The sequence below is a fragment of the Microcaecilia unicolor genome, chromosome 2, assembly GCF_901765095.1.
Source record: "Microcaecilia unicolor chromosome 2, aMicUni1.1, whole genome shotgun sequence".
In the NCBI taxonomy this organism is placed as follows: Eukaryota; Metazoa; Chordata; class Amphibia; order Gymnophiona; family Siphonopidae; genus Microcaecilia; species Microcaecilia unicolor.
The window spans coordinates 121,996,574-122,019,418 of NC_044032.1; the positions used below are offsets into that span (position 1 = coordinate 121,996,574).

At 45.2% G+C, this 22,845-nt stretch overlaps 1 protein-coding gene across 4 annotated transcripts in view; it reads right to left on the reverse strand.

Moving 5' to 3' along the window:
* The window catches only part of POLK (DNA polymerase kappa), a 238,105-nt gene that overhangs the window by 86,038 nt on the left and 129,222 nt on the right, over positions 1 to 22,845 (reverse strand). For all 4 annotated transcript variants that reach the window (XR_003940991.1, XM_030193266.1, XM_030193268.1 and 1 more), the window contains exon 8: positions 1,401 to 1,525. Coding sequence is in view for 3 of the 4 variants with exons in the window: in XM_030193266.1 (XP_030049126.1) it covers positions 1,401 to 1,525 (125 nt within the window). In the remaining variant the exon portion in view is untranslated. The remainder of the gene's footprint in view (positions 1 to 1,400; positions 1,526 to 22,845) is intronic.

Consider the following 22,845-nt stretch of genomic DNA (forward strand, 5'->3'; position numbering starts at 1 on the left):
CCATGCTACCAATCCCAGGATAAGCAGTGGCTTCCCCCATGTCTATCTCAATATGCAAAGCAGAAATAATGTTAGTTCCTAACACAAGGGGACAGGTAACCAACTTCAAAATACCCTTTGAGAAGTAGGAACTCCCTTTAAAATCACATACTGCCTATTATTACTACTACTACTACTAAGCATTTCTATAGCGCTACTAGGGTTACGCAGCGCTGTACAAGTTAAAACATGTGGAAGGACAGTCCCTGCTCAAGAGAGCTTACAATCTAAATGATATCATTCATATTCTGCTGACATCACATTCCTATTATATGATTGTTTTACAGTGCTGTTAAATGTTTATATTTCTGATTCTATATCATGTTGGTCGTATTACTAGGATTCAATTTGCCATCTTCAAGTTTACTTCATTGACTGTATTTATGCTTTATTTATTTATTTTTAAAATGTACACCCCACCTAGGACTAAGCAGCTTACAGAAAAATGTACATAATCATTCATAAGCAAATTAAATTAAAACATTATGGGCCCTGTTTACTAAGCCACGCTATAGACATGCTAGCGTTTTTAGTGCACTCTAATGCTAGAGACACCCATAGGAATATATGGGTGTCTCTAGTGTTAGTGCGCGCTAAAAATGCTAGAGCACCTTAGTAAACAGGCCCCTAAAACTGAAACATAAAAACACAAAAGAACTGCTTGAGAAAAAGCTTGCTGACATAAACCCTTAAAAGCATTCATCTTAATATTGTAAAGAATAACAATACAACCTCAGACAGATCCCTATTTTTATACTGTTAAAATTGTTAGTCTTATATCAAGCTGTACCTGTTGCACACTGCCTTGGGTGAATTTCTTTATAAAGGCGGTTAATTCCCAATACATAAAATAAAATGTAAAAAAATAAATAAATACATAGAGGAAACGCAATAATTAATGTGATTCATAAAGCTCGTACAGATACCATTAAGTGTGACTCATATATTGCTGTTAAACCATGATGCAAGGATTTTAGATAAAGCATTAGCAATTAGGCTAGAGTTGTATCTTCCTGCCATAACATATAAAGATCAGACTGGTTTTATTCATGAGAGGTAAAGTGCTGATAACATTCACTGAATCACTGACCTTCACAAACTGCAAGAAGATTTAAAGTTATGTTTTCTGTTTAGTTTCCATAAAATTTATTTCCTCAGAATTATCATACCTCTTGGTAGAGGGTTTAGTTTGCAGATCTCGTGCCCCTTATTTCACTACATATACTCCCCTCCAGCTGAACATTCAGCTAGGAATGCAGGCAGCTCCAGTGCCGGTCTCCCTACAGGGGTAATCACTCAAATATATTTGCAAATTAGTGGTACAAGTACTAGTAGCTACCCATTTTCTATATGTCGCTCACCTTTCTGATTGGTAAATCTTTGATGAAATCCATCACATCTTGTCTGTTGGGAGGTATCCTAAACTGGCCATTAGGTTTGTTTTTGTCACTGCATACTTTTGCTAACATCATATTAGGAGCAATGCCTAAAAAAGAGCAGTATTATAATATTAGTTATAAAGTAAACTGAGTTATCACATTTCATATATATAGACACATATGTTTAAAACAATTTTATTGATGCTTCAGCATATCAAATCTTAGCAATACATTTCACTATACAAATTCCACTAACAAATCTTACTGGATAGACTTAACACAAAACAGCATCAAAAAGGTTTTTAACATTTTCTCCCCTATCCCCCCAACTATCCCCCTTCCCCCCAGTCCTGACATAAATTATGGTTCAACATTTATATTGATGACCAACCAACCAGAACACTTTTAACAATATGAATATACGGAGATTCCAATATGAAGATATATACAATAAAGACAAAATGATGCAGTCCGTCATCAAACTTTTAACTTTTCATCCCCACCCTGTCCTTCTGTTTTTATGTTTAAATGATTTCTAGTATTATGAACCACCTTGCAGCACTTAAACCACAATCTTGCAGAATACAAGTGTGTTAACCAACCATTTTGTACGTGCTCAACATAATACAATCAACTATCCAAGTGAATTCAACCAATTTTCTCCCCTCCCCCTATATAGACACATATATACTAATACATCTGTACAAATGTTCAACAGTTGTCCTTTCAAGCTAACATTCGAAAACTACATTGGTATAGAAGATGGCTGATGACCATCTATCTATAAATGTTATCTCCAGAACAGGCTTGAATTTAATGAGCAAAGAGATTGAGGACATATGCATTTTTCACCATCTGTGTTGTATGAATACAGTAGTGTAGTCTTTAAGGCCCAGATAAAAGCAATAGGTTATACTTAGCAGGATATGACTGCTATGTATATTTTCAGAGATAAATGACAGAATAATTTGTCTTCACACAGATCTAAAGAGTGAATGCTATTTATTGTATACTAGTAAAAAAGGCCCGTTTCTGAAAGAAATGAAACGAGCGCTAGCAAGATTGTCCTCTAGTGGCAATTATGTTTTTAAGGGAACTGTTAGGAGAGAGCATGTGTGAGAGAGAAAGAGTGTGTGTCAGAGAGAGAGTGTGTGATTCAGACAGAATGTGTGTGTCTGTCTGTGTGAGTGAGAGAGTGCAGTGTGTGTCCTGTGTGCACCAATTATGGTCTCTTCCCTGCATTCATCCATATGCAGCAAACGTCCTCTGTGCCCTGCCCCCTTCATCCATCCATATGCAGCATCTCTCCCCTGCCCCCTCCATCCATCGTGGTGCAGCAATTCTCCTCTGTCCCTTGCCCTCCCCCCCTACATGTGCATCAACTCTGCATTCTCCCATGGCCTTTCCTCCATCCACCCATATCCAGGACCCCCCTCCCTCCATCTCTCTCCCCTCTGAGTTCTAGGCCCCCTCCCTACCTCTCTCTCTCTGTGCCCTCCAAGTTCCAGGCCCCCCTCCCCCCTCCCGTTTGAGTTCAAGGACCCTCTCCCCTTTGAGTTCCAGGATCCCCTCCCTCCCCTCCGAGTTCCAGGACCCCATTCTCGTTCGAGTTCCACACCCCCGCGCCTCCCTCCCTCCCCCTCAAGTTCCAGGACAACCCCCTCCCCTCCCCTTCGACTTGCAGGACGCCCCCTCCCTCCGAGGTCCACGCCCCCCCCTCTCCTCCGACTTCCACGTCCCCGCGCCTCCCTCCCTCTCTCTCTGCCCTCCAAGCACGACCTGTCCTCCGGCAGCCCCTTGCCTTCCTAAGCGCTGGCTGTATTTAAAAAATTCTTACCTTGGGGTGCGGCGTCCACAGTGAAGGCGAGTGGCGCTTCACACTGCCTTCGCATGTGTCTCAGCTCTGCCTCTGGTCCCGCCCTCATTTCCTGTTTCCGGAAGGGCGGGACCAGAGGGAAAGCTGAGACACATGCGAAGGCAGTGTGAAGCGCCGCTCGCCTTCACTGTGGACACCGCACCCCAAGGTAAGCATACAGCCAGCACTTAGGAAGGCGAGGGGCTGCCGGAGGACAGGTCGTGCTTGGAGGGCAGAGAGATAGAGGGAGGGAGGTGTGGGGGCTGGCAACTATACAGAGTTCCCTCGAGGGTGGGGCGATTACGAACCCTACGAACACTACATGGCTTCACTGCCACGGAGTCAGCTTCAGAATGTTGGAGGTGCGAATTATTATATTAGATAGATATGAACCCTGGGTGAAACTATGAAGAAGATCGACCCTGTATAACTAAGATAGAACACGAACTAGATCAGTTACTCAGTGAAAACTTAAAGGAAATGGGAAAAGACTATCATCTTCTGCCAACTTTCCAGATGCCTGATCAAAAGAGAAGGATGAAACATCTCAGTACACTCATTCCACATGGCATCTGATACAGGCTACCCCAACATGCCTTCAAGAATCTGTATACAGCATAGATGTGCAATCAAATACACATACCTATTCCAGATGGAATGAACGCATTGTTTTGTAAGTTTTAATATCTGTGCTCTCTACCAGTACACACCTCCCTGTCCAGTGCTAGCTTGCACTATTAGAGGCCTTTACGTTTTAGAACACCATGGGGTAGATTAAAAAAAGCGTGCCAAAAATTAGGTGCAAAAAATATAGGTGCTAAGTGCATATTTTATAAAGACAACTGGGTGTAGAATTACCATTATAGAATACAGCATAAGCCAACATGCATGTTCCTAACTTTAGGTGTGAGCAGTCATTTCAAAGGCTGGCTTAAACGGTCATTTCTAAAGTTGGCAGTTGCACGTCTAAGTGTTAATATTCTATAAATTATATACACAACTGCAAGACATGCCCCTGATCCACCCATGTAAATGCCCCCTTTATAGTTGCGTGCTATAGCATTTAAATGCTAAGTTTATAGAATAGTGCCTAAGTGTAGTTACATGTATAACAATTGGTACTTAAGGCCAATTGGCGCCTAATTTAACAATTATGATAGGTGCACAACCTGACACCATTCTATAGGTTGTGCACCCAAATTTGCATGCTAGTTAGAAATTTGGATGCACAACTTTAAAGAACCCAGAGGACTGCCTTTACACTCCTACTCCTAAAAATCCCTTTGGTAAAGAATGGCCCACAAATAATTGAGCATGTTTAGACAAGGGAGAGGTTTTGGCGTCCATAACCACTGCAGGAGCTCTCATACATTTTCATTAACTCTCATACCAAGTCTATACCAAGAGGTACAGGCCCACCCAGCAGCAGTGCACCCTTGCCAACGCCAGAACTAGGGAGTAAGCTAGGCTCCAGCTGCTGATTTTTTTTTTAATTTCTCTTGGTGCCTGTTCAAAGGATCGCCAGCAATGTGCCTTCCCTCTGCTGTGTCCCACCCAACTTTGATGCAATTTCCAGGAAGGAACATGGCAGAGGGAAGGCTTCCGTGTCAGCTGGCAACAGCGGCAGCGATTCTTACACGCTGCCACTAACCCTTTGAAAGATGCTGCATGGAAGGTAGGAGAGAGGGAAAATTGTTGGCCATGGGGGTGGAGAGGAGGGAGAGGAGAGATGCTGTCCAGGGGAGAGGTAGGAGAGAGGAAAAATTGTTGGGCACGGAGCTAGGGGACGAGAGATGCTGCACGGAGGGGAGGGAGGAAAGGGAAAATTGTTGGGTATGGGGTGGGGGAGAGGGAGAGATGCTGCATGGGGGGAGAGGTAGAAAAGAGGGAAAATTGTTGGGAATGGCGGTGGAGGGGAGGGAGAGGAGAGATACTGCACAGGGGGTAGGTAGGACAAGGAAAATTGTTGGACATGGGAGTGGAGGAATAATTGTTGGATATGGGGGGAGAGAGATAATTGTTGGACGTAGGGCAAGGCAGGGTGGGGAGGGAAGGGAAGGAGAAATGCTGCACAGGAGGGGTGAAGGACAAGAGAGGAAGGAATGTTGAACCTGGGAGAGATGCTGCACAGGGGAGAGATGAGAGAGAAATGATGGACATGGTGGTAGAGGGAGACATGCTGCAGGGGGGGAGAGAGATGTTAGACTTGGGATGCCAAGGAGATAGAGATGGTGGACAATGGGAGGGAGGGAAGAGGAAAAAGAGTGGTAACGATGCTGGACATAAGGGTGGAGGAGAGGGAAGGAGAGATGCTGCACAGGAGAGGGGAAGAAAGAGGGAGGTATTGGATTCAAGGGCAGAAGGGAGTGAAGAAGAAATGCTGGACTATGGGTGGGAGAAATGCTGGGGAGGGGACAGGAGGAAAGAGAAAAGGGACAGGAAGATGATGGGAGGGGGTGGAGGGTGGGGAGAGGAGAGGAGAAAGAGGGAGCAGAAGCTGGGCTAGAACGGTGGAGGGAAGGAGACACTGGGAATGAAGGCCAAGAGGGGTGGAAGGAAATGAATGAGCGGAGGATAGTGATTACAGGGGGTAGGAATATGATAAATGGGAGTAGATTTAAGATGGAAGGGAATGGAAAGCTGAGTAAAGAATAAGATGGGGAACAGGAGAGCTAGTAGGTGAAAGAAGGATATGGAAATCTGATAGGTATCTGAAAAGTAAAAAGAAGGAAAAGGGTTGTTAGAAAGAAGGTGAAATTTGAGTGGACAGAGAGCAGAAGAGAAAAAAAAAGAGGAAAGAGTTAAAATGGAAAGATCAATATGTCAGAGGGCGGTTTAGTGAAGGAATGGAACAAGACAGGAGAAAAAACAAATGGACAGCAGCTCTTCGAAGGAGAATTAGCAGAAAGACAGGAAAGTGGAAAAGAGAAACTGGAACCAACATGATGCAAAAATAAAATGACCAGGCAACAAAGGAAGAAAAGGCATTTTATTTTGAATTTATTAACCAAAATATGTTAGCTGAAAAATGTGCATAGTGGATGTCATTCTACTGTATACAGTAGAAAAGGAAACTTCCAATGTAACTGAGATCTAAAGATGAACCTTAGTGTCGTTACTCAAAACCTCAGCAGTGCAACTCAATGGTAAATGTTTCACCCATCAAGAATTGAGCACTATCATCTTCATTGGACTTTTAAATATATGTTATTTTTTTATCTTTTTTGTCTTTCTCATACAAAAATTATTTTACTTAATTTAGCTAAATGTGCACTTATCTTTGTTGGCTCGGGGTAATTAATCCCACAAGCCGACAAAGATAAGTGCACATTTAGCTAAATTAAGCAAAATAATCTTTGTATGAGAAAGTAAAAAACAGATAAAAATAACATATTTAAAAGACCAGTGCTTAATTGTTGATGGGTGAAACATTTACCATCGAGTTGCACTTCTGAAGTCTTTGGTAAGGACACTAAGATTCATCTTTAGATCCCAGTTACACTGGAAGATTTTGATATTGCTGGAGATCTATTCATTTTGCCATTGCAAAAGGAAATACATTCCAGTTTTTATTTCTCCACTGCTGCAGTACATGCCAAGGTTCCCAGTTCATATTTTCATTTCTAATTTGTGATCCCTTGTTCTGTACTTGGTGAAGGTATGTAGTGTGATTGTAATGGCAGATGGGGAGATTGGAGGGGAGGCAGGAAGGACATGGAATGAGGGAAGGGTCTTCATTTTCTGCCCTGGGCCCTTGCAAGCTTAACACCAGTCCTGACCCTTGCTGTAGCTGGTGGGGATCCCAAAGCCCTATCAGCCGAGGACCTCCTCTGAAGGCAGCCAAAACTCCTTTCTACTAAGCTTGGCAGATGATGGCAACATCCCTGAGCCACCGATAACTAAGCATGCGTGGGGTGTGGGTATCGGTGGCTCAAGCAGTTGCTGCTGTTGCCTGCCAAGCTTGGTAAAAGGGAGTTCTGGCAGTCTTCGGAGGAAGTCCTCAGCTGACAGAGCCTGGAGATGCTCATGAGCTAAAGTATATTTTGAGTTGGGAGGTGCAGGGGGAGGAGTAGAGAGTGGGAGGGGGGGGGGGAAGGGGGCAGGGCAGAGAGAAAGTTTTGAGCCCACCCATTTTGGGCTCAGGCCCATCCAAAATTGGCTGTCTGGCTACACCACTGCAACAAACAGTCACATTTAAATTCGAGAGGAATGGTTCTAACTATGTATAACTTAAAGGAAAGAAAGCTGACTTTAAGAAAAATGTCTTATCCCATTTCACTTTTACATGGTCTCTGCAGTCTGCACCAAGCAACTTAACAACAGGCTTGGGTTGATCATTGCTTAAATAACCTTTCTTATAAACTTGGCAACTATAGTTGACTGACCATATTTACATTTAGTAATGCTTGGTGAAGGTATACAAGAAAATCCAGTAGCAACTTTGCATATTACTTATGCAGATTCTTGTGCCTTATCTACATAGGAGATAACTTCTAATCTTTAAGAATAGACTTAAAATTAAAGACTCATTTTGGAGGTGCATTCAACATCACAGCAGCCCAGTATGCACTAGTAGATGCAGCTCAACTGAAAGCTTGACAAATTATTTCCTTTATGTAGTGCTTGTAGCTGTGGACAAGCAGAAAAGAATCCCTCTGAACCTGCTCCTTCTTGTGTAGGCCTCATGGATCAGGATGCAGCCTCATCTACCCAAGAAGCTCTTAATTATTATGAAGGAGTGTAAACAATCTTGCTTTTTTTGCTGTAATTAAAATATATAAAACAGCAGTGTCTAGAAACTGGAAAAATCTTAGCTGTAGATGCTTCAACTAAATGTGGTACTGAGGGATAATCATTACACATCTCTCAGACTCTGAAGTATACATTAAGCCACAGGACCAGACATATACTAAGATTTTCAGTGTAGCTTCCCTGTTCAGCTTCTTTTTTTTTTTTAGTGGGGGGCTGTGTGCAAGGAATAAAAAGGTCATACTAATATTTGGGGGAGGGAAGCCATTTCAGCAAAAGTGCCTGGGGCATTTGGGGAAGTGACTCCTTCATTATTAATTTCCCTAGGATTTCTAAGATTTCTTTTTTAGAAATGCTTAAAAGTATTACGAAAACACCAAATATGACTACTACTTCTCTTTGATTTGATATAAACATAAAAATCAGAAATTAGTATCAGAAGGTGAACTGTCTCTATACAATTTGGCCTTCATTTCTGGAAACATCTTAAGAGGAAGACGTCACCAAAGGTACCCCGACAGTTTTATATCAAAACAGATGAAGCTTGAATTCTCAAATTTTTCCAGCCAAGAGAGATGATTTGTTATGGAACAAAAGAAAGATTAGGGCTTTTCCAGATGTGAGCAAAATTATTCAGATTAAACAGAGGTTGTTTTTGGAACTTTGTCAAGAATTTTTCTCCATATGAGCAACCCTCACTCTTCTTTTCCTGTAAATGTTTTGTCTTATATCCGGGGGAGCAATTTATATTTTATGACCTTGATCATTTGGCACAGTCTATGAAGGGCAACATCCAAAGTATTGCTTTCTCTTCCTTTAGAACTTCTTTTCTTTGTAAGAGGTTACACTGTTGAGAGAATTACATTCTGCTATTCTGAATCAATATTTTTTTATATGCTAGTCATAAACTACCAAATTTCCTGTATTATACTTTTTTTCTTTGATGTACTTGTGCCTGAATAGATACATTCCTTTTTCAAGAATTGTGCTTGGATGAAAGAAATTTTCCAGCTGATTTCAAAGTGATTTAAGCGGGCAGGAGTCTCTCATGTACCACTGCCTAATTGAGGATATTTAACGGTAGTTAACTGGACAGTGCTGTTGAATATTCTCACAGACCGCCCAACAAAGAAGTGGGCAGGTGAGGGGGGTACTTGGGATGACAATGGGGAAGAATCGGGGGGGGGGGGGGGTTATATGGGTGTCAGCACCTGCAAAGCTAAACAGGTAAATTTAAGATAGCTCAAAAGCTGTGCTAACTTCACCCGTTTAGCTATGGGGGCTCTGGCACTGAATATCAACTGAGACCCACATAACAATTTTTACCCTTAAAGGCCCTCGCGGCCTCTGAAATCTCGCCTTCCTTCCTCCCCTCAGCCAGTGAGCATCAGATCACCTCCCTCCCCCTCAAATGAGTCCCCTGCCCCCCTCCTGGTGGTCCTAGTAGGGTCATCGAGAGCAGGAGGGAAGCCTACTTAGACCTCTGGGGAGTTGGGAGGCTCATTTGGTGGGGGGAAGGGAAGGTACTCTCATGCTTGCGGACTGGGGGGAAGGGGCAATTTCAGAGGCTGAGAGGAGAATCGGGAGGGCTTTTAAGGACAAAAATCGTTATGCGGGTCCCAGCAGATATTCAGCCTGGACAGGCATAAATTTTTTATGCAGGCCCCAGCTGAATATTCAACAGCAGTGTCCAGTGTTAAATATCCTAAATTAGGCAGCGGTACATGAGAGACTCCTGCCCGCTTAAATCACTTTGAATATCGGCTGGAAAATGTCTTCCACCCAAGTACATAGGCTCTGGTGGCCATCTCAATTTAATTTAGTCCCCAATATTCAGTGCCTATCATATCCTTGTCTATCTTCCCTATTCTAGTTCATTACGTTCTTTTCACATGTCCTTTGTAATGCCTTTCATAATGTAAGTAGTTATGATCATCACAATTTATAATACTGTTCCTACATTTCCTTGTTTTTACTGTATTCTTTACCATGTAAGATGCTTTCTTTTACTATGTAAGCCGCACTGGACCTGCTGTATGTGGGAAAGAGCAGGGTACTACTACTACTACTTAACATTTCTAAAGCGCTACTAGGGTTACATAAATAAATACATTTATTACATACATAAATAGGGTTAAATAAATAAATGTGCGGACACAGCCCAGAACTCAATATTTGGGGCTAATCTAAATGTATAAAACAAAACACTGCCGCTGGCTGAATATTCGCTACGACTCTGACACGCCCCCGGGAACTTTGGTCTTCCCTGCGACGGGAAGCAGCTGGGGACGCCCAAAATTGGCTTTCGATTATGCCGATTTGGGCGACACTGAGAGAAGGACGCCCATCTCCCGATTTGTGTCGAAAGATGGGCGCCCTTCTCTTTCAAAAATAAGGCTGTAAGCCACAGAAAAAGTGCATAAATTAGGTTTTACATGAGGAAAAGTGTTCTTATAAAACTGTGGGTAGGGGTATACATCTTTTTTATGATTTCTGCATAGGCATTCTGAGTGGACTGAAGTTGCGATCTATGCACGTATTTTATAAAATATGCATGTACACATGCAAGTAACTCCTTCTTTAGAATAGGTGTATATTGTGTGAGAGCATTTGTGCACAACTATGGCTGATTCACCTATGTTGCCTTTAGAAAACAGACCTAAAATAGGTGCCTTTTCCCAAACATAGGTACCATATTATCAAACTTAGCCTATGTTAAGGTAATTGTTAAAACCATTTATTCAGGTAGTAGGTATTTACAAAAGTAAAACTACTTGAAAACTGCGCTCCTGCTAGATTCTACAGCACACATTCACTTGATTTTCAAACATATGTGCGCTATTTGCCTGCCTCCTCCCCCCGCCAGTAACCCAACTAGCAGATGCAAACTACATGGACCTTTTTAATTAACATGCATTTTGCACAAACAATGTGGGTAGCAAACAGTCCCTTCTGTTTACTAAGCTGCGCTAGCGGCTGGTGGTTGGCTAATGCCGACAAAGTCCATTCACTTTGAATGGGATGTGTCAGCAATGCCATGTGGCTTAGTAAACAGGGGGGGTTGGATATTAAAACTGCCATGTAGTTTGCAACTACATCTGCTGTGCATAAATTACTCCCTAAGTGTGCCTGTACGTGGTCTCATACTCAGTCCATAAAAAGAAAGACCAATACATGTGTGCGCATGTGTGTGGTGTCTGTGCCGAGCAAAATGGTAGAGACTATTATAAAGAACAAAGTTACAGAGCATATTCAAAGGCATGGATTAATGACACAAAGCCAACATGGATTTAGTGAAGGGAAATCTTGCCTTACCAATCTATTATATTTCTTTGAATGGGTGAACAAGGATAAAGGTGAGCTGGTCGATATTGTGTATCTGGATTTTCAAAAGGCATTTGACAAAATACCTTATTAAAGACTCCAGAGAAATTGGGTATGGAGAAATAAATTCCATGCCATGATGACTTGGGAATGCCAATATGCTAAGTTTACGCCTCAACGGAGGAAACAATTCCAGGCAGTGTGGGGTAGCTATGTTGAATCACCTCCGCACAGGGCTAGGAGCCTGCTGTTAAATCCCGGTTGAGAGTTGAAGTGGAATGAGGACACTCCGTTGCAGCCGGACATAAGGCTGCTCAGGTTAACATGGGTTATGGGTTGTGGAGGAATTGGTGGACTCTCGTTTCTGTCCCCCCCCCTCCTCTCCTTTTTTTTTTTTGTGTTTTGTATGTATGCTTGCTGTCTAAATGATCTTGAGTATGGTCTTAAGTTGACTGGAAGGGTGCTGGAGGGAGGGGGACGGGGGGGAGGGAATATGAAGGGATAATTAGAGACGAATGAATCGATTGGAAATCTTCGATATTTGTAACAAACCATTAAATGATCCAAGTAAAAGCTGACTTAGGGAAGGGAGTTCTATGGGATAGAAGATATAGGGTCAATTCGGGGTAGGGTCAGACTGCTTGAGCACGGGGGGGGGGGGGGGGAGGGAGGGGGGGGGGAGAGAGGGGGGAGGAGGGGATAGGGAGGGGTCAATATGAAGATTGGTCTGATGGACCTCATGGTATAATATGTGTTTTGCTGATGTTGGAAGTAAAAGCTATGGGACAAATTGATCGGGGGGATTGGTAGACACCATCAGTTGTCGTTAGGTTAACACGATCTGGGGGATGGGGTAGGGCCATATTGTTAAAAGATTGATGAAGATGTGTTTCGTTTTAGACTTGTTGATTGTATGTTTAATTGAAATTCATCAATAAAAAACTGTTGAAACTTAAAAGACTCCAGAGAAAACTGGAGAGTCATGGGATAGGAGGTTGTGTTTTATTGTGGATTAAAAACTGGTTACAAGGTAGAAAACAGAGAGTAGGGTTAAATGGTCAGTATTCTCAATGGAGAAGGGTAAATAGTGGGGTTCCCCCGGGGCCTGTGCTGGGACTGCTGCTTTTTGACATATTTATAAATGATCTAGAGATGGGAGTTAAATTTGCTGATGACACAAAGTTATTCAAAGTTGTTAAATTGCAAGAGGATTGTGAAAAATTACAAGAGGAGCTTACGAGACTGGGAGACTGGGCATCCAAATGGCATAGATGTTGAGCAAGTGCAAAGTGATGCATGTGGGAAAGAGGAACCCTAACTATAGCTACGTAATGCAAGGTTCCACATTAGGAGTCACCGACCAGGAAAGGGATCTAGGTGTCATCGTTGATGATACGTTGAAACCCTCTGCTCAGTGTGCGGCAGCAGCTTAGAAAGCAAATAGAATGTTAGGTATTATTAGGAAAGGAATGGAAAACAAAAATGAGGACATTATAATGCCTTTGTATCGTTCCATGGTGTGACCACACCTCGAATATTGTGTGCAATTCTGGTCCCCGCATCTCAAAAAAGATATAGTGGAATTAGAAAAGGTATGGAGAAGGGAGATGAAAAAGATAAAGGGGGTGGGACAACTTCCCTATGAGGAAAGCCTAAAGCAGCTAGGAATCTTCAGCTTGGAGAACAGATGGCTAAGGGGAGATATGATAGAGGTCTATAAAAAATGAGTAGAGCGGAACGGGTAGATGTGAATTGCTTGATTACTCTTTCCAAAAATACTAGGAATAAGGGGCAAGCTACAAAGTAGTAAATTTAAAATGAATCAGAGAAAATACTTCTTCACTCATGTGTAATTAAACTCTGGAATTCTTTGCCAGAGAATGTAGTAAAAGCAGTTAGCTTAGCGGGGTTTAAAACAGGTTTAGAGAGCTTCCTAAAAGAAAAGTCTATAAGCCATTATTAAAATGGACTTGGGGAAAATCCACTTCTTATTTCTAGGATAAGCAGCAAATGTTAAGACAGTATTGAAGATACTGGAAGAATTAAGGGTGGAGGATTTGACACTCAATTTGGAGAAGAAAGATTTTATATAATAAAAAAAAGGGGAGGTTTTTTTGCTAATGAAAATCTTCGATATTTGTAACAAACCATTAAATGATCCAAGTAAAAGCTGACTTAGGGAAGGGAGTTCTATGGGATAGAAGATATAGGGTCAATTCGGGGTAGGGTCAGACTGCTTGAGCACGGGGGGGGGGGGGGGGGGGTGGGGGGGAGAGGGGGGGAGGAGGGGATAGGGAGGGGTCAATAAAAAAAGGGGAGGTTTTTTTTGCTAATGATTGATTCAAAGTCATAAGGAGTCCAGACATTGGAAGAATTGAAGAGGGTTACCACCCTGCAAGTAGCTGTTACCTTTGACTGCTGAGGCTTTTTTCTTCCTTTTTATTATAAAAATTTCAAACAAAAGTTTGCTTAAAGGACTTGTTGACAAAGATTAATAATTTTTGGTTTGGTCACTGTTGAACACTATTTGTGTTAATATTGGGGTGAGAAGAGCTTCCATGCATTTTGTTTTATAGTTTTCAACTATTTTGGTGGAACAGTTCAAGTTTAGGGTTAGCATGTTTCTACCAGCTACAATAATTTGTTTTGCTGTTTTAGTGATTTTCAATTTTATTTCATGATATATATCTACATATGGGAAGCTTTCAAATAAATAAAAAAAGCTGTCAAAATGGATGCACATATTATATAGCAGGATGTGTTTATCCACTCCTACCCTTACCAAGATAATATTCAAGCACTTTTCTAACCTCATTTGCAACTCTCTTTAACTAGTCCCTTATTTTCTTACTCCTATTACTCTATCTCATCTATCTATATGTTCCATCTTTGTTTACACCCTATGCTGTCTATTAAAATGTTTTATTGTGTATTTTGTTGGCATTGTAATATAGCATACTATCCCATACTTTGTATTGTTGCTTGAATATTTTTACTGCTGTAATTGTCTACTGCTTATGTTTGACTTATTCATGTACACCGCGCCTTGCATGAATTCCTTCAAAAAGGTGGTAAATAAATCCTAATAAATAAATAAACAAATAATCCACACATAAGCATTTACTATTCTTCTTATGTAGAAATATCTTTATTGTCATCATAAGCAAAAATACAACTTTCTCCTGGGGTGGTTGTACGGGACTAGAAAGGAGTCTACCTGGTCCACGGTAAGCAGGAAATCAGTTTGACAGCGCATAACCCCAGTGAGAAGGAATTAGTGGAAAACAGGGACTGTATCTGAGTCTGCACCTTCGCTGTTGAAACAATCTGGAATTTCTGATGCCCAACTATTATCTAGCTAGGAAAGGAAAGACTGCACAGTCCATCCACTCCAGCTTGTTCCTGCTCCAGCTTGTCTGCCTGACCCAACATCCCCCTGATTGCTCCAGTCTGCGTGTTCCAGCTTCCCCCTGCTTGCTCCAGTCTGCCTGTTCCAGCTTCTCCCTGCTTGTTCTACTCCATCGACCCCAGCTGACCCACAGACCCTGACGCTAATCCTCGGAGAGGAGCGTGGGGAGCCAGGTGACCTGGGGCAGCTAATCCCCAGGCCCTCGTGTTGATCCTCTCCCTCAGACCCACTGCTCATATCTCTGTGATCCATGCTGGCTCTGGTCCTTGCCTTGCCCTGCTGCCAGCTTGCCCCGGTCCAGTCCGCCTGATCCAGACTCCTGTGATCCATGCTGGCTCTGGTCCTTGCCTTGCCCTGCTGCCAGCTTGCCCCGGTCCAGTCCGCCTGATCCAGACTCTCCAATCCATCTGCTCCAGCGTGTTCCAGTCCTCCTGTCCCCAGCTTGTTCCAGTCCGCCGATCCAGCTTACTCCCTGCTTGTTCCAGTCCACCGGCATGTTCCAACCTGTTGTTCCAGCCCGTCCATCCCAGCCTACCCAGCTTGTTCCAGCCTGTTCCAGTCCGTCCACTCCAGCCCGACTGTTCCAACTTGTTCCAGTCCATCCATTCCTGCATGACCCGCTTGTGCCAGTCTGTCTGTTCCAGCGTGTTCCAATCTATCCATCTCAGCGTATCCTGTTACTCTGTCGTCTTCTGGTCCTGCTCATCACAGTCCATCTGTTCCTGTCTGCCCCGGCTTGTTCCAGCCTGTCCGTCTGCTCATCCTGACACAGTCCATCTGTTCCTGCTTGCTCCGGCTTGTTCCAGCTTGCTCCTGTCCATTTATCCCGGCTTGTTCCAGCTGCTATCTGCCTGCCTGCCTGCTAGCGAGCCTCTCAGCCATTGACTTACCTACCTGCCTGCTAGCTTGTCAGCCATTGACTTACCTACTCGCCAGTCCAAAACCCAGCTTTCCAGCTCTATCTATCTGTTTAACACCTCAGTCACCTCAATCACTACATAGTCGCCTGTTAACTGCTTAACACCTCAGTCACTACATAGTCACCTGTTACACCTCAGTCACTACTTATGGCCCCTGTCCATGTTCTCTTCCTTGCCCTGTCCCTTCCTAATCTTCTTTCCCCCCCACTCCCACTGTCTACCACTAGAACTCGCTGCCCTCCTGCCCTGCCCGCCACAGCAATACCCTACTCACCCTCATCCCCCACCACCTCACCATCCCTCTTGTCCCCCGCCTCCTTCCTAGCTCTTAACCTTCAACACTTCCTTCCTGCCATTAACCCATCCCCATTCCTCCTAAGTACACCTCGTCTTCGTCGCCTTTGCCGCCCGACCTCCCCCACCCTCCTCCGCATTCTCTTGCTCCTCCTCCTGCTATCCGCGGGAGACATTAACCCTAATCCAGGTCCCCCTCACCTGTCCCCATCCTATCCATGCAAACGATTCCGGGATGTCTCCAATCTCGTCTCTATTCCCCTCCTCCCCCCCTCTTCCCTCCCCTTCTCATGCGCCTTGTGGAATGCCCACTCAGTCTGTAACAAACTGCCCTTCACCCACGATCTCTTCATCTCTCGCTCCCTTCAACTGCTCGCCCTAACCGAAACCTGGATCTCCCCGGAAGACTCGGCCTCAGTCGCAGCCCTCTGCCATGGAGGTTATCTCTTCTCCCACACTCCCCGCCCAGTTGGCCGCGGTGGAGGCGTTAGGCTAAGGAGCTTAGCCGAGATTGGGTGGCAGAGCCAGCCGGTGGTGGGAGGCGAGGATAGTGCTGGGCAGACTTATACGGTCTGTGCCAGAGCCAGTGGTGGGAGGCGGGGCTGGTGGTTGGGAGGCGGGGATAGTGCTGGGCAGACTTATACGGTCTGTGCCCTAAAGAGGACAGGTACAAATCAAAGTAGGGTATGCACAAAAAGTAGCACATATGAGTTTGTCTTGTTGGGCAGACTGGATGGACCATGCAGGTCTTTTTCTGCCGTCATTTACAATGTTACTATATATGTTACTCTCGCCCTCCTGTAGTTTCCAACCCCTCCCCCTACCGCAGTCTCACTGCTTCTCATCCTTTGAAGCCCACTCCATCCAGCTATTCTACCCGCTGCCACTCAGTCGCAGTCATCTACCGCCCCCTAATAAATCCTTCTCCTCCTTCCTCACCGACTTTGATGCTTGGCTTTCCGTCTTTCTTGAACCCTCATCTCTGTCCCTCATCCTCGGAGACTTTAACATACACGCTGATGACCCATCCGACCCTAACGCTTCTAAGTTCCTCACCCTAACATCCTCCTTCAACCTCCAGCTGTGCTCTACCACCCCCACTCACCGTGACAGCCATTGTCTTGACCTCGTCCTCTCCTCCTCCGGCTCACCCTCCAATTTCCACGCTTCTGCTCTCCCTCTCTCCGATCATCACCTGATCACATTCACACTTCTTCACACCCCCCTCTGCCCCATCCAACTTTAACCACCACCTCCAGGAATCTCCAGGCTATTGACCCCCCCACTTTATCCTCTAGTATCTCTAATCTCCTCCCCTCCATCATGTCATCCGAGACTGTAGACAAAACGGTCTCCGCTTACAATGCCGCTCTCTCCTCTGCTTTGGACACCCTCGCTCCATCCACCTCCCTTCCCACAAAGCGTACTAATCCCCAGCCTTGGCTGACCCCTTGCATCCGTTACCTTTGCTCCTGCACCCAATCCGCTGAACGCCTCTGGAGGAAATCTTGTACCCATTCAGACTTCCTTCACTACAAATTCATGCTATCCTCCTTCCATTCCTCCCTATTCCTTGCAAAACAGGACTATTACACCCAATTGACCAATTCTCTCAGCTCCAACCCTCGTCGTCTATTCACCACCCTTAACTCCCTCCTCAAAGTGCCCCCCGATCCCACTCCCCCTTCACTCTCTCCTCAATCACTAGCTGACTACTTCCGCGACAAGGTGCAAAAGATCAACCTTGAGTTCACTACCAAGCCACCACCTCCTCTTCAGCCTGTAGCCCTTCTCAACAACCAACCAACCATGGCCTCTTTCTCCTCCTTTCCTGAGATCACCGAGGATGAAACCTCCCGCCTTCTTTCCTCCTCGAAATGCACCACCTGTTCCTCCGATCCCATCCCCACCAACCTACTTAACACCATCTCCCATACTGTCACCCCCTCCATCTGTTGCATCCTTAACCTTTCTCTCTCCACTGCAACTGTCCCTGACACCTTCAAACACGCCATAGTCACACTTCTCCTAAAAAAAACATCACTTGACCCTACCTGCCCCTCCAACTACCGCCCCATCTCTCTCCTACCCTTCCTCTCCAAAATACTTGAGCGCGCCGTTCACAGTCGCTGCCTCAGTTTTCTCTCCTCTCATGCCATCCTCGATCCACTTCAATCTGGTTTTCGCCCTCTACACTCGACAGAAACAGCACTCTCTAAAGTCTGCAATGACCTGCTCCTCGCCAAATCCAGAGGCCACTATTCCATCCTCATCCTCCTCGACCTATCCGCTGCGTTTGACACTGACAATCATGATCTACTTCTTGCAACACTGTCCTCTTTTGGGTTCCAGGGCTCTGTCCTCTCCTGGTTCTCCTCTTATCTCTCCCACCGCACCTTCAGGGTACACTCTCATGGATCTTCCTCCACTCCCATCCCACTATCTGTTGGTGTTCCCCAGGGATCTGTCCTTGGACCCCTTTTCTTCTCAATCTACACCTCTTCCCTAGGCTCACTGATCTCATCTCATGGTTTTCAGTATCATCTTTATGCTGACGACACCCAGCTATATCTCTCCACTCCAGACATCATCGCAGAGACCCAGGCCAAGGTATCGGCATGCTTATCCGACATTGCTACCTGGATGTCCAACCACCACCTGAAGCTGAACATGTCCAAAACCGAGCTCCTCGTCTTTCCACCTAAACCCACTTCTCCTCTTCCTCCACTCTCTATCTCAGTTGATAACATCCTCATCCTCCCCATCCCATCTGCCCGCAACCTCGGAGTCATCTTCGACTCCTCCCTCTCCTTCTCTGCGCATATCCAACAGACTGCCAAGACCTGTCGCTTCTTCCTCTTCAACATCAGCAAAATTCGCCCTTTCTTATCTGAGCACACCACACGAACTCTCGTCCACGCTCTCATTACCTCTCGCCTTGACTACTGCAACTTACTCCTCACCGCCCTCCCACTTAGCCATCTATCCCCCCTTCAATCCGTTCAGAACGCTGCCGCACGTCTTATAATCCGCCAGAACCGATTTACTCATATCACCCCTCTCCTCAAGTCACTTCACTGGCTTCCGATCAGATACCGCATACAATTCAAGCTTCTCCTCCTTATCTACAAATGCACCCGGTCTGCGGCTCCTCACTACCTCTCTACCCTCATCTCCCCCTATGTTCCTGCCCGTAACCTCCGCTCAGAGGACAAATCCCTCCTTTCAGTTCCCTTCTCCACCATTGCCAACTCCAGGCTCCGCTCATTCTGCCTTGCCTCACCCTATGCCTGGAACAATCTTCCTCAACCCCTACGCCAAGCCCCCTCCCTACCCATCTTCAAATCTCTGCTTAAAACTCACCTCTTCAATGCTGCTTTCGGCACCTAACCTTTCGTGAAATATAGTATGCCCTATCAGACTGACTGTACACTTGTCTTTTGACTGTACACTTGTCTTTTAGATTGTAAGCTCCTTGAGCAGGGACTGTCCTTCCATGTTAAATTGTACAGCGCTGCGTAACCCTAGTAGCGCTTTAGAAATGTTAAGTAGTAGTAGTAGTAGTAGTACAATACAGCATTGTAAATAAATAAGCATGCTCTGGAGCACTGACAAAAACATTTTGAATATAACCTCCCCCCCCCTTCACAGACCCCTCGAAAACTCCCCAAACCCCAACCTCCTCCTAACAGAAAGAATACAAAACCAAGAAGGTAACCTCACAAGTTTGTTATTGTTTTCAATAGCATCTGTGAATGTTTGGGGTCACTTAATATGGCGGCAAGCCCACCCACTGGCTTCAGCCCACAGAATGGACCAGATAGGTTCATGCCATCTCCTGTCTTATTAAACCTCCTTGATCTCAACTTTACTTGCCTCCTCGATTTCATTGTATTGTTCAAACAGCATTAGCATGATATCTATGTTATTTGAATGTTCTAATGCATGCCTATTAGGTGTTTCATTGGTACTATGCTAACATCAAATCATATCTATGTTATTTGAATGTTCTTTCATGTTGTCTGTTAAAGTACCATTTGAATTGTACTGATATTGATCATATTTCTGTTATAGGATTGTTTTACAGTGCTGTTATATATTTCTGATACTGTGTTATGTTAGTCCTATTATTAGGTTTCAATTTGCCATTTAAAAGTTTGCCTCATTGATTGTATTTATGCTTATATCTGGTCAAAATTGTAAGTTTTAGGTTAAACTGTACCTGCTGCACACCGCCTTGGGTGAATCTCTTCATCAAGGCAGTTAATATTCCCAATAAAAAAATGAAATAATCAGAGCCTCTATGTTGGGAGGATATAGGACCAGAACACAGTTCATAGACATGACAGAGGAGCCATGTCTGCACAAGCTCAGACAGTACACCTGGGCAACCAGCTGGATGAAAAACTAGAGCTCACAATGTGGAGGGAAAAAGCCCTGTCAGTGCACCTGAAGGTCTCCATAGCCCTAGCCTTCTTTGCCACAAAATCATTCCAGACACCCTCTTGGCCACAGCTGGTATCACAGTAACACAGTAGATGATGGTAGATAAAGCGAAGATACTTACCTCTAGCAGTTATTCACCAAAGACAGCAGGCTTCATATTCTCACGTGTGGGTAGACGTCAATACTCATCATCTGGTCTAGCATTTTTTGCCCAAGTTAAAAAATAGAGCTCTGTGAAGCGCGAGCCATGCTCCACTGTGCCTGCACGAGTGCCTTCTCACTCACTGCGAGAACGTGGTCCTCTCAGTTTAATTTTAAAGCAAAAACAAGGAAAATAAAATAATGAAATAGACAACTCCAAGGGGAGGTGGTTGGCATTGTGAGAATATGAAGCCTGCTGTCCTTGGAGAATACCTGCTACAGGTAAGTATCTTTCCTTTCTCCAAGGACAAGCAGGCTTTCATATTCTCACACGTGGGGAAAGCAAATGCTACATACCTGTAGAAGGTATTCTCCGAGGACAGCAGGCTGATTGTTCTCACTGATGGGGTTGACGTCCTCGGCAGCCCCCTCCATCGGAAAGTTTACTAGCAAAGGCTTTTGCTAGTCCTCGCGCGCCCATGCGCACCGCGCATGCGCGGCCGTCTTCCCGCCCGAAACCGGCTCGAGCCGGCCAGTCCAGTATGTAGCAAAACAATACACTTCAAGGGAAGACTCAACTCCAAAGGCGAGGCGGGCGGGTTTGTGAGAACAATCAGCCTGCTGTCCTCGGAGAATACCTTCTACAGGTATGTAGCATTCGCTTTCTCCGAGGACAAGCAGGCTGCTTGTTCTCACTGATGGGGTATCCCTAGCCCCCAGGCTCACTCAAAACAACAACCATGGTCAATTGGGCCTCGCAACAGCGAGGGCATAACTGAGATTGACCTAAAAAATTTACCAACTAACTGAGAGTGCAGCCTGGAACAGAACAAACAGGGCCCTCGGGGGGTGGAGTTGGATCCTAAAGCCCAAACAGGTTCTGAAGAACTGACTGCCCGAACCGACTGTCGCGTCGGGTATCCTGCTGCAGGCAGTAATGAGATGTGAATGTGTGGACAGATGACCACGTCGCAGCTTTGCAAATTTCTTCAATGGAGGCTGACTTCAAGTGGGCTACCGACGCAGCCATGGCTCTAACATTATGAGCCGTGACATGACCCTCAAGAGCCAGCCCCGCCTGGGCGTAAGTGAAGGAAATGCAATCTGCTAGCCAATTGGATATGGTGCGTTTCCCTACAGCCACTCCCCTCCTATTGGGATCAAAAGAAACAAACAATTGGGCGGACTGTCTGTGGGGCTGTGTCCGCTCCAGGTAGAAGGCCAATGCTCTTTTGCAGTCCAATGTGTGCAGCTGACGTTCAGCAGGGCAGGAATGAGGACGGGGAAAGAATGTTGGCAAGACAATTGACTGGTTCAGATGGAACTCCGACACGACCTTTGGCAAGAACTTAGGGTGAGTGCGGAGGACTACTCTGTTATGATGAAATTTGGTGTAAGGGGCCTGGGCTACCAGGGCCTGAAGCTCACTGACTCTACGAGCTGAAGTAACTGCCACCAAGAAAATGACCTTCCAGGTCAAGTACTTCAGATGGCAGGAATTCAGTGGCTCAAAAGGAGGTTTCATCAGCTGGGTGAGAACGACATTGAGATCCCAGGAAACTGTAGGAGGCTTGACAGGGGGCTTTGACAAAAGCAAACCTCTCATGAAGCGAACAACTAAAGGCTGTCCTGAGATCGGCTTACCTTCCACACGGTAATGGTATGCACTGATTGCACTAAGGTGAACTCTTACAGAGTTGGTCTTGAGGCCAGACTCAGACAAGTGCAGAAGGTATTCAAGCAGGGTCTGTGTAGGACAAGAGCGAGGATCTAGGGCCTTGCTGTCACACCAGACGGCAAACCTCCTCCAATGGAAGAAGTAACTTCTCTTAGTGGAGTCTTTCCTGGAAGCAAGCAAGATGCGGGAGACACCCTCCGACAGACCCAAGGAGGCAAAGTCTACGCCCTCAACATCCAGGCCGTGAGAGCCAGAGACTGGAGGTTGGGATGCAGAAGCGCCCCCTCGTCCTGTGTGATGAGGGTCGGAAAACACTCCAATCTCCACGGTTCTTCGGAGGATAACTCCAGAAGAAGGGGGAACCAGATCTGACGCGGCCAAAAGGGAGCAATCAGAATCATGGTGCCTCGGTCTTGCTTGAGTTTCAACAAAGTCTTCCCCACCAGAGGGATGGGAGGATAAGCATACAGCAGGCCCTCCCCCCAATCCAGGAGGAAGGCATCCGATGCTAGTCTGCCGGAGGCCTGAAGTCTGGAACAGAACTGAGGGACTTTGTGGTTCGCTCGAGATACGAAGAGATCCACCAAGGGGGTGCCCCACGCTTGGAAGAT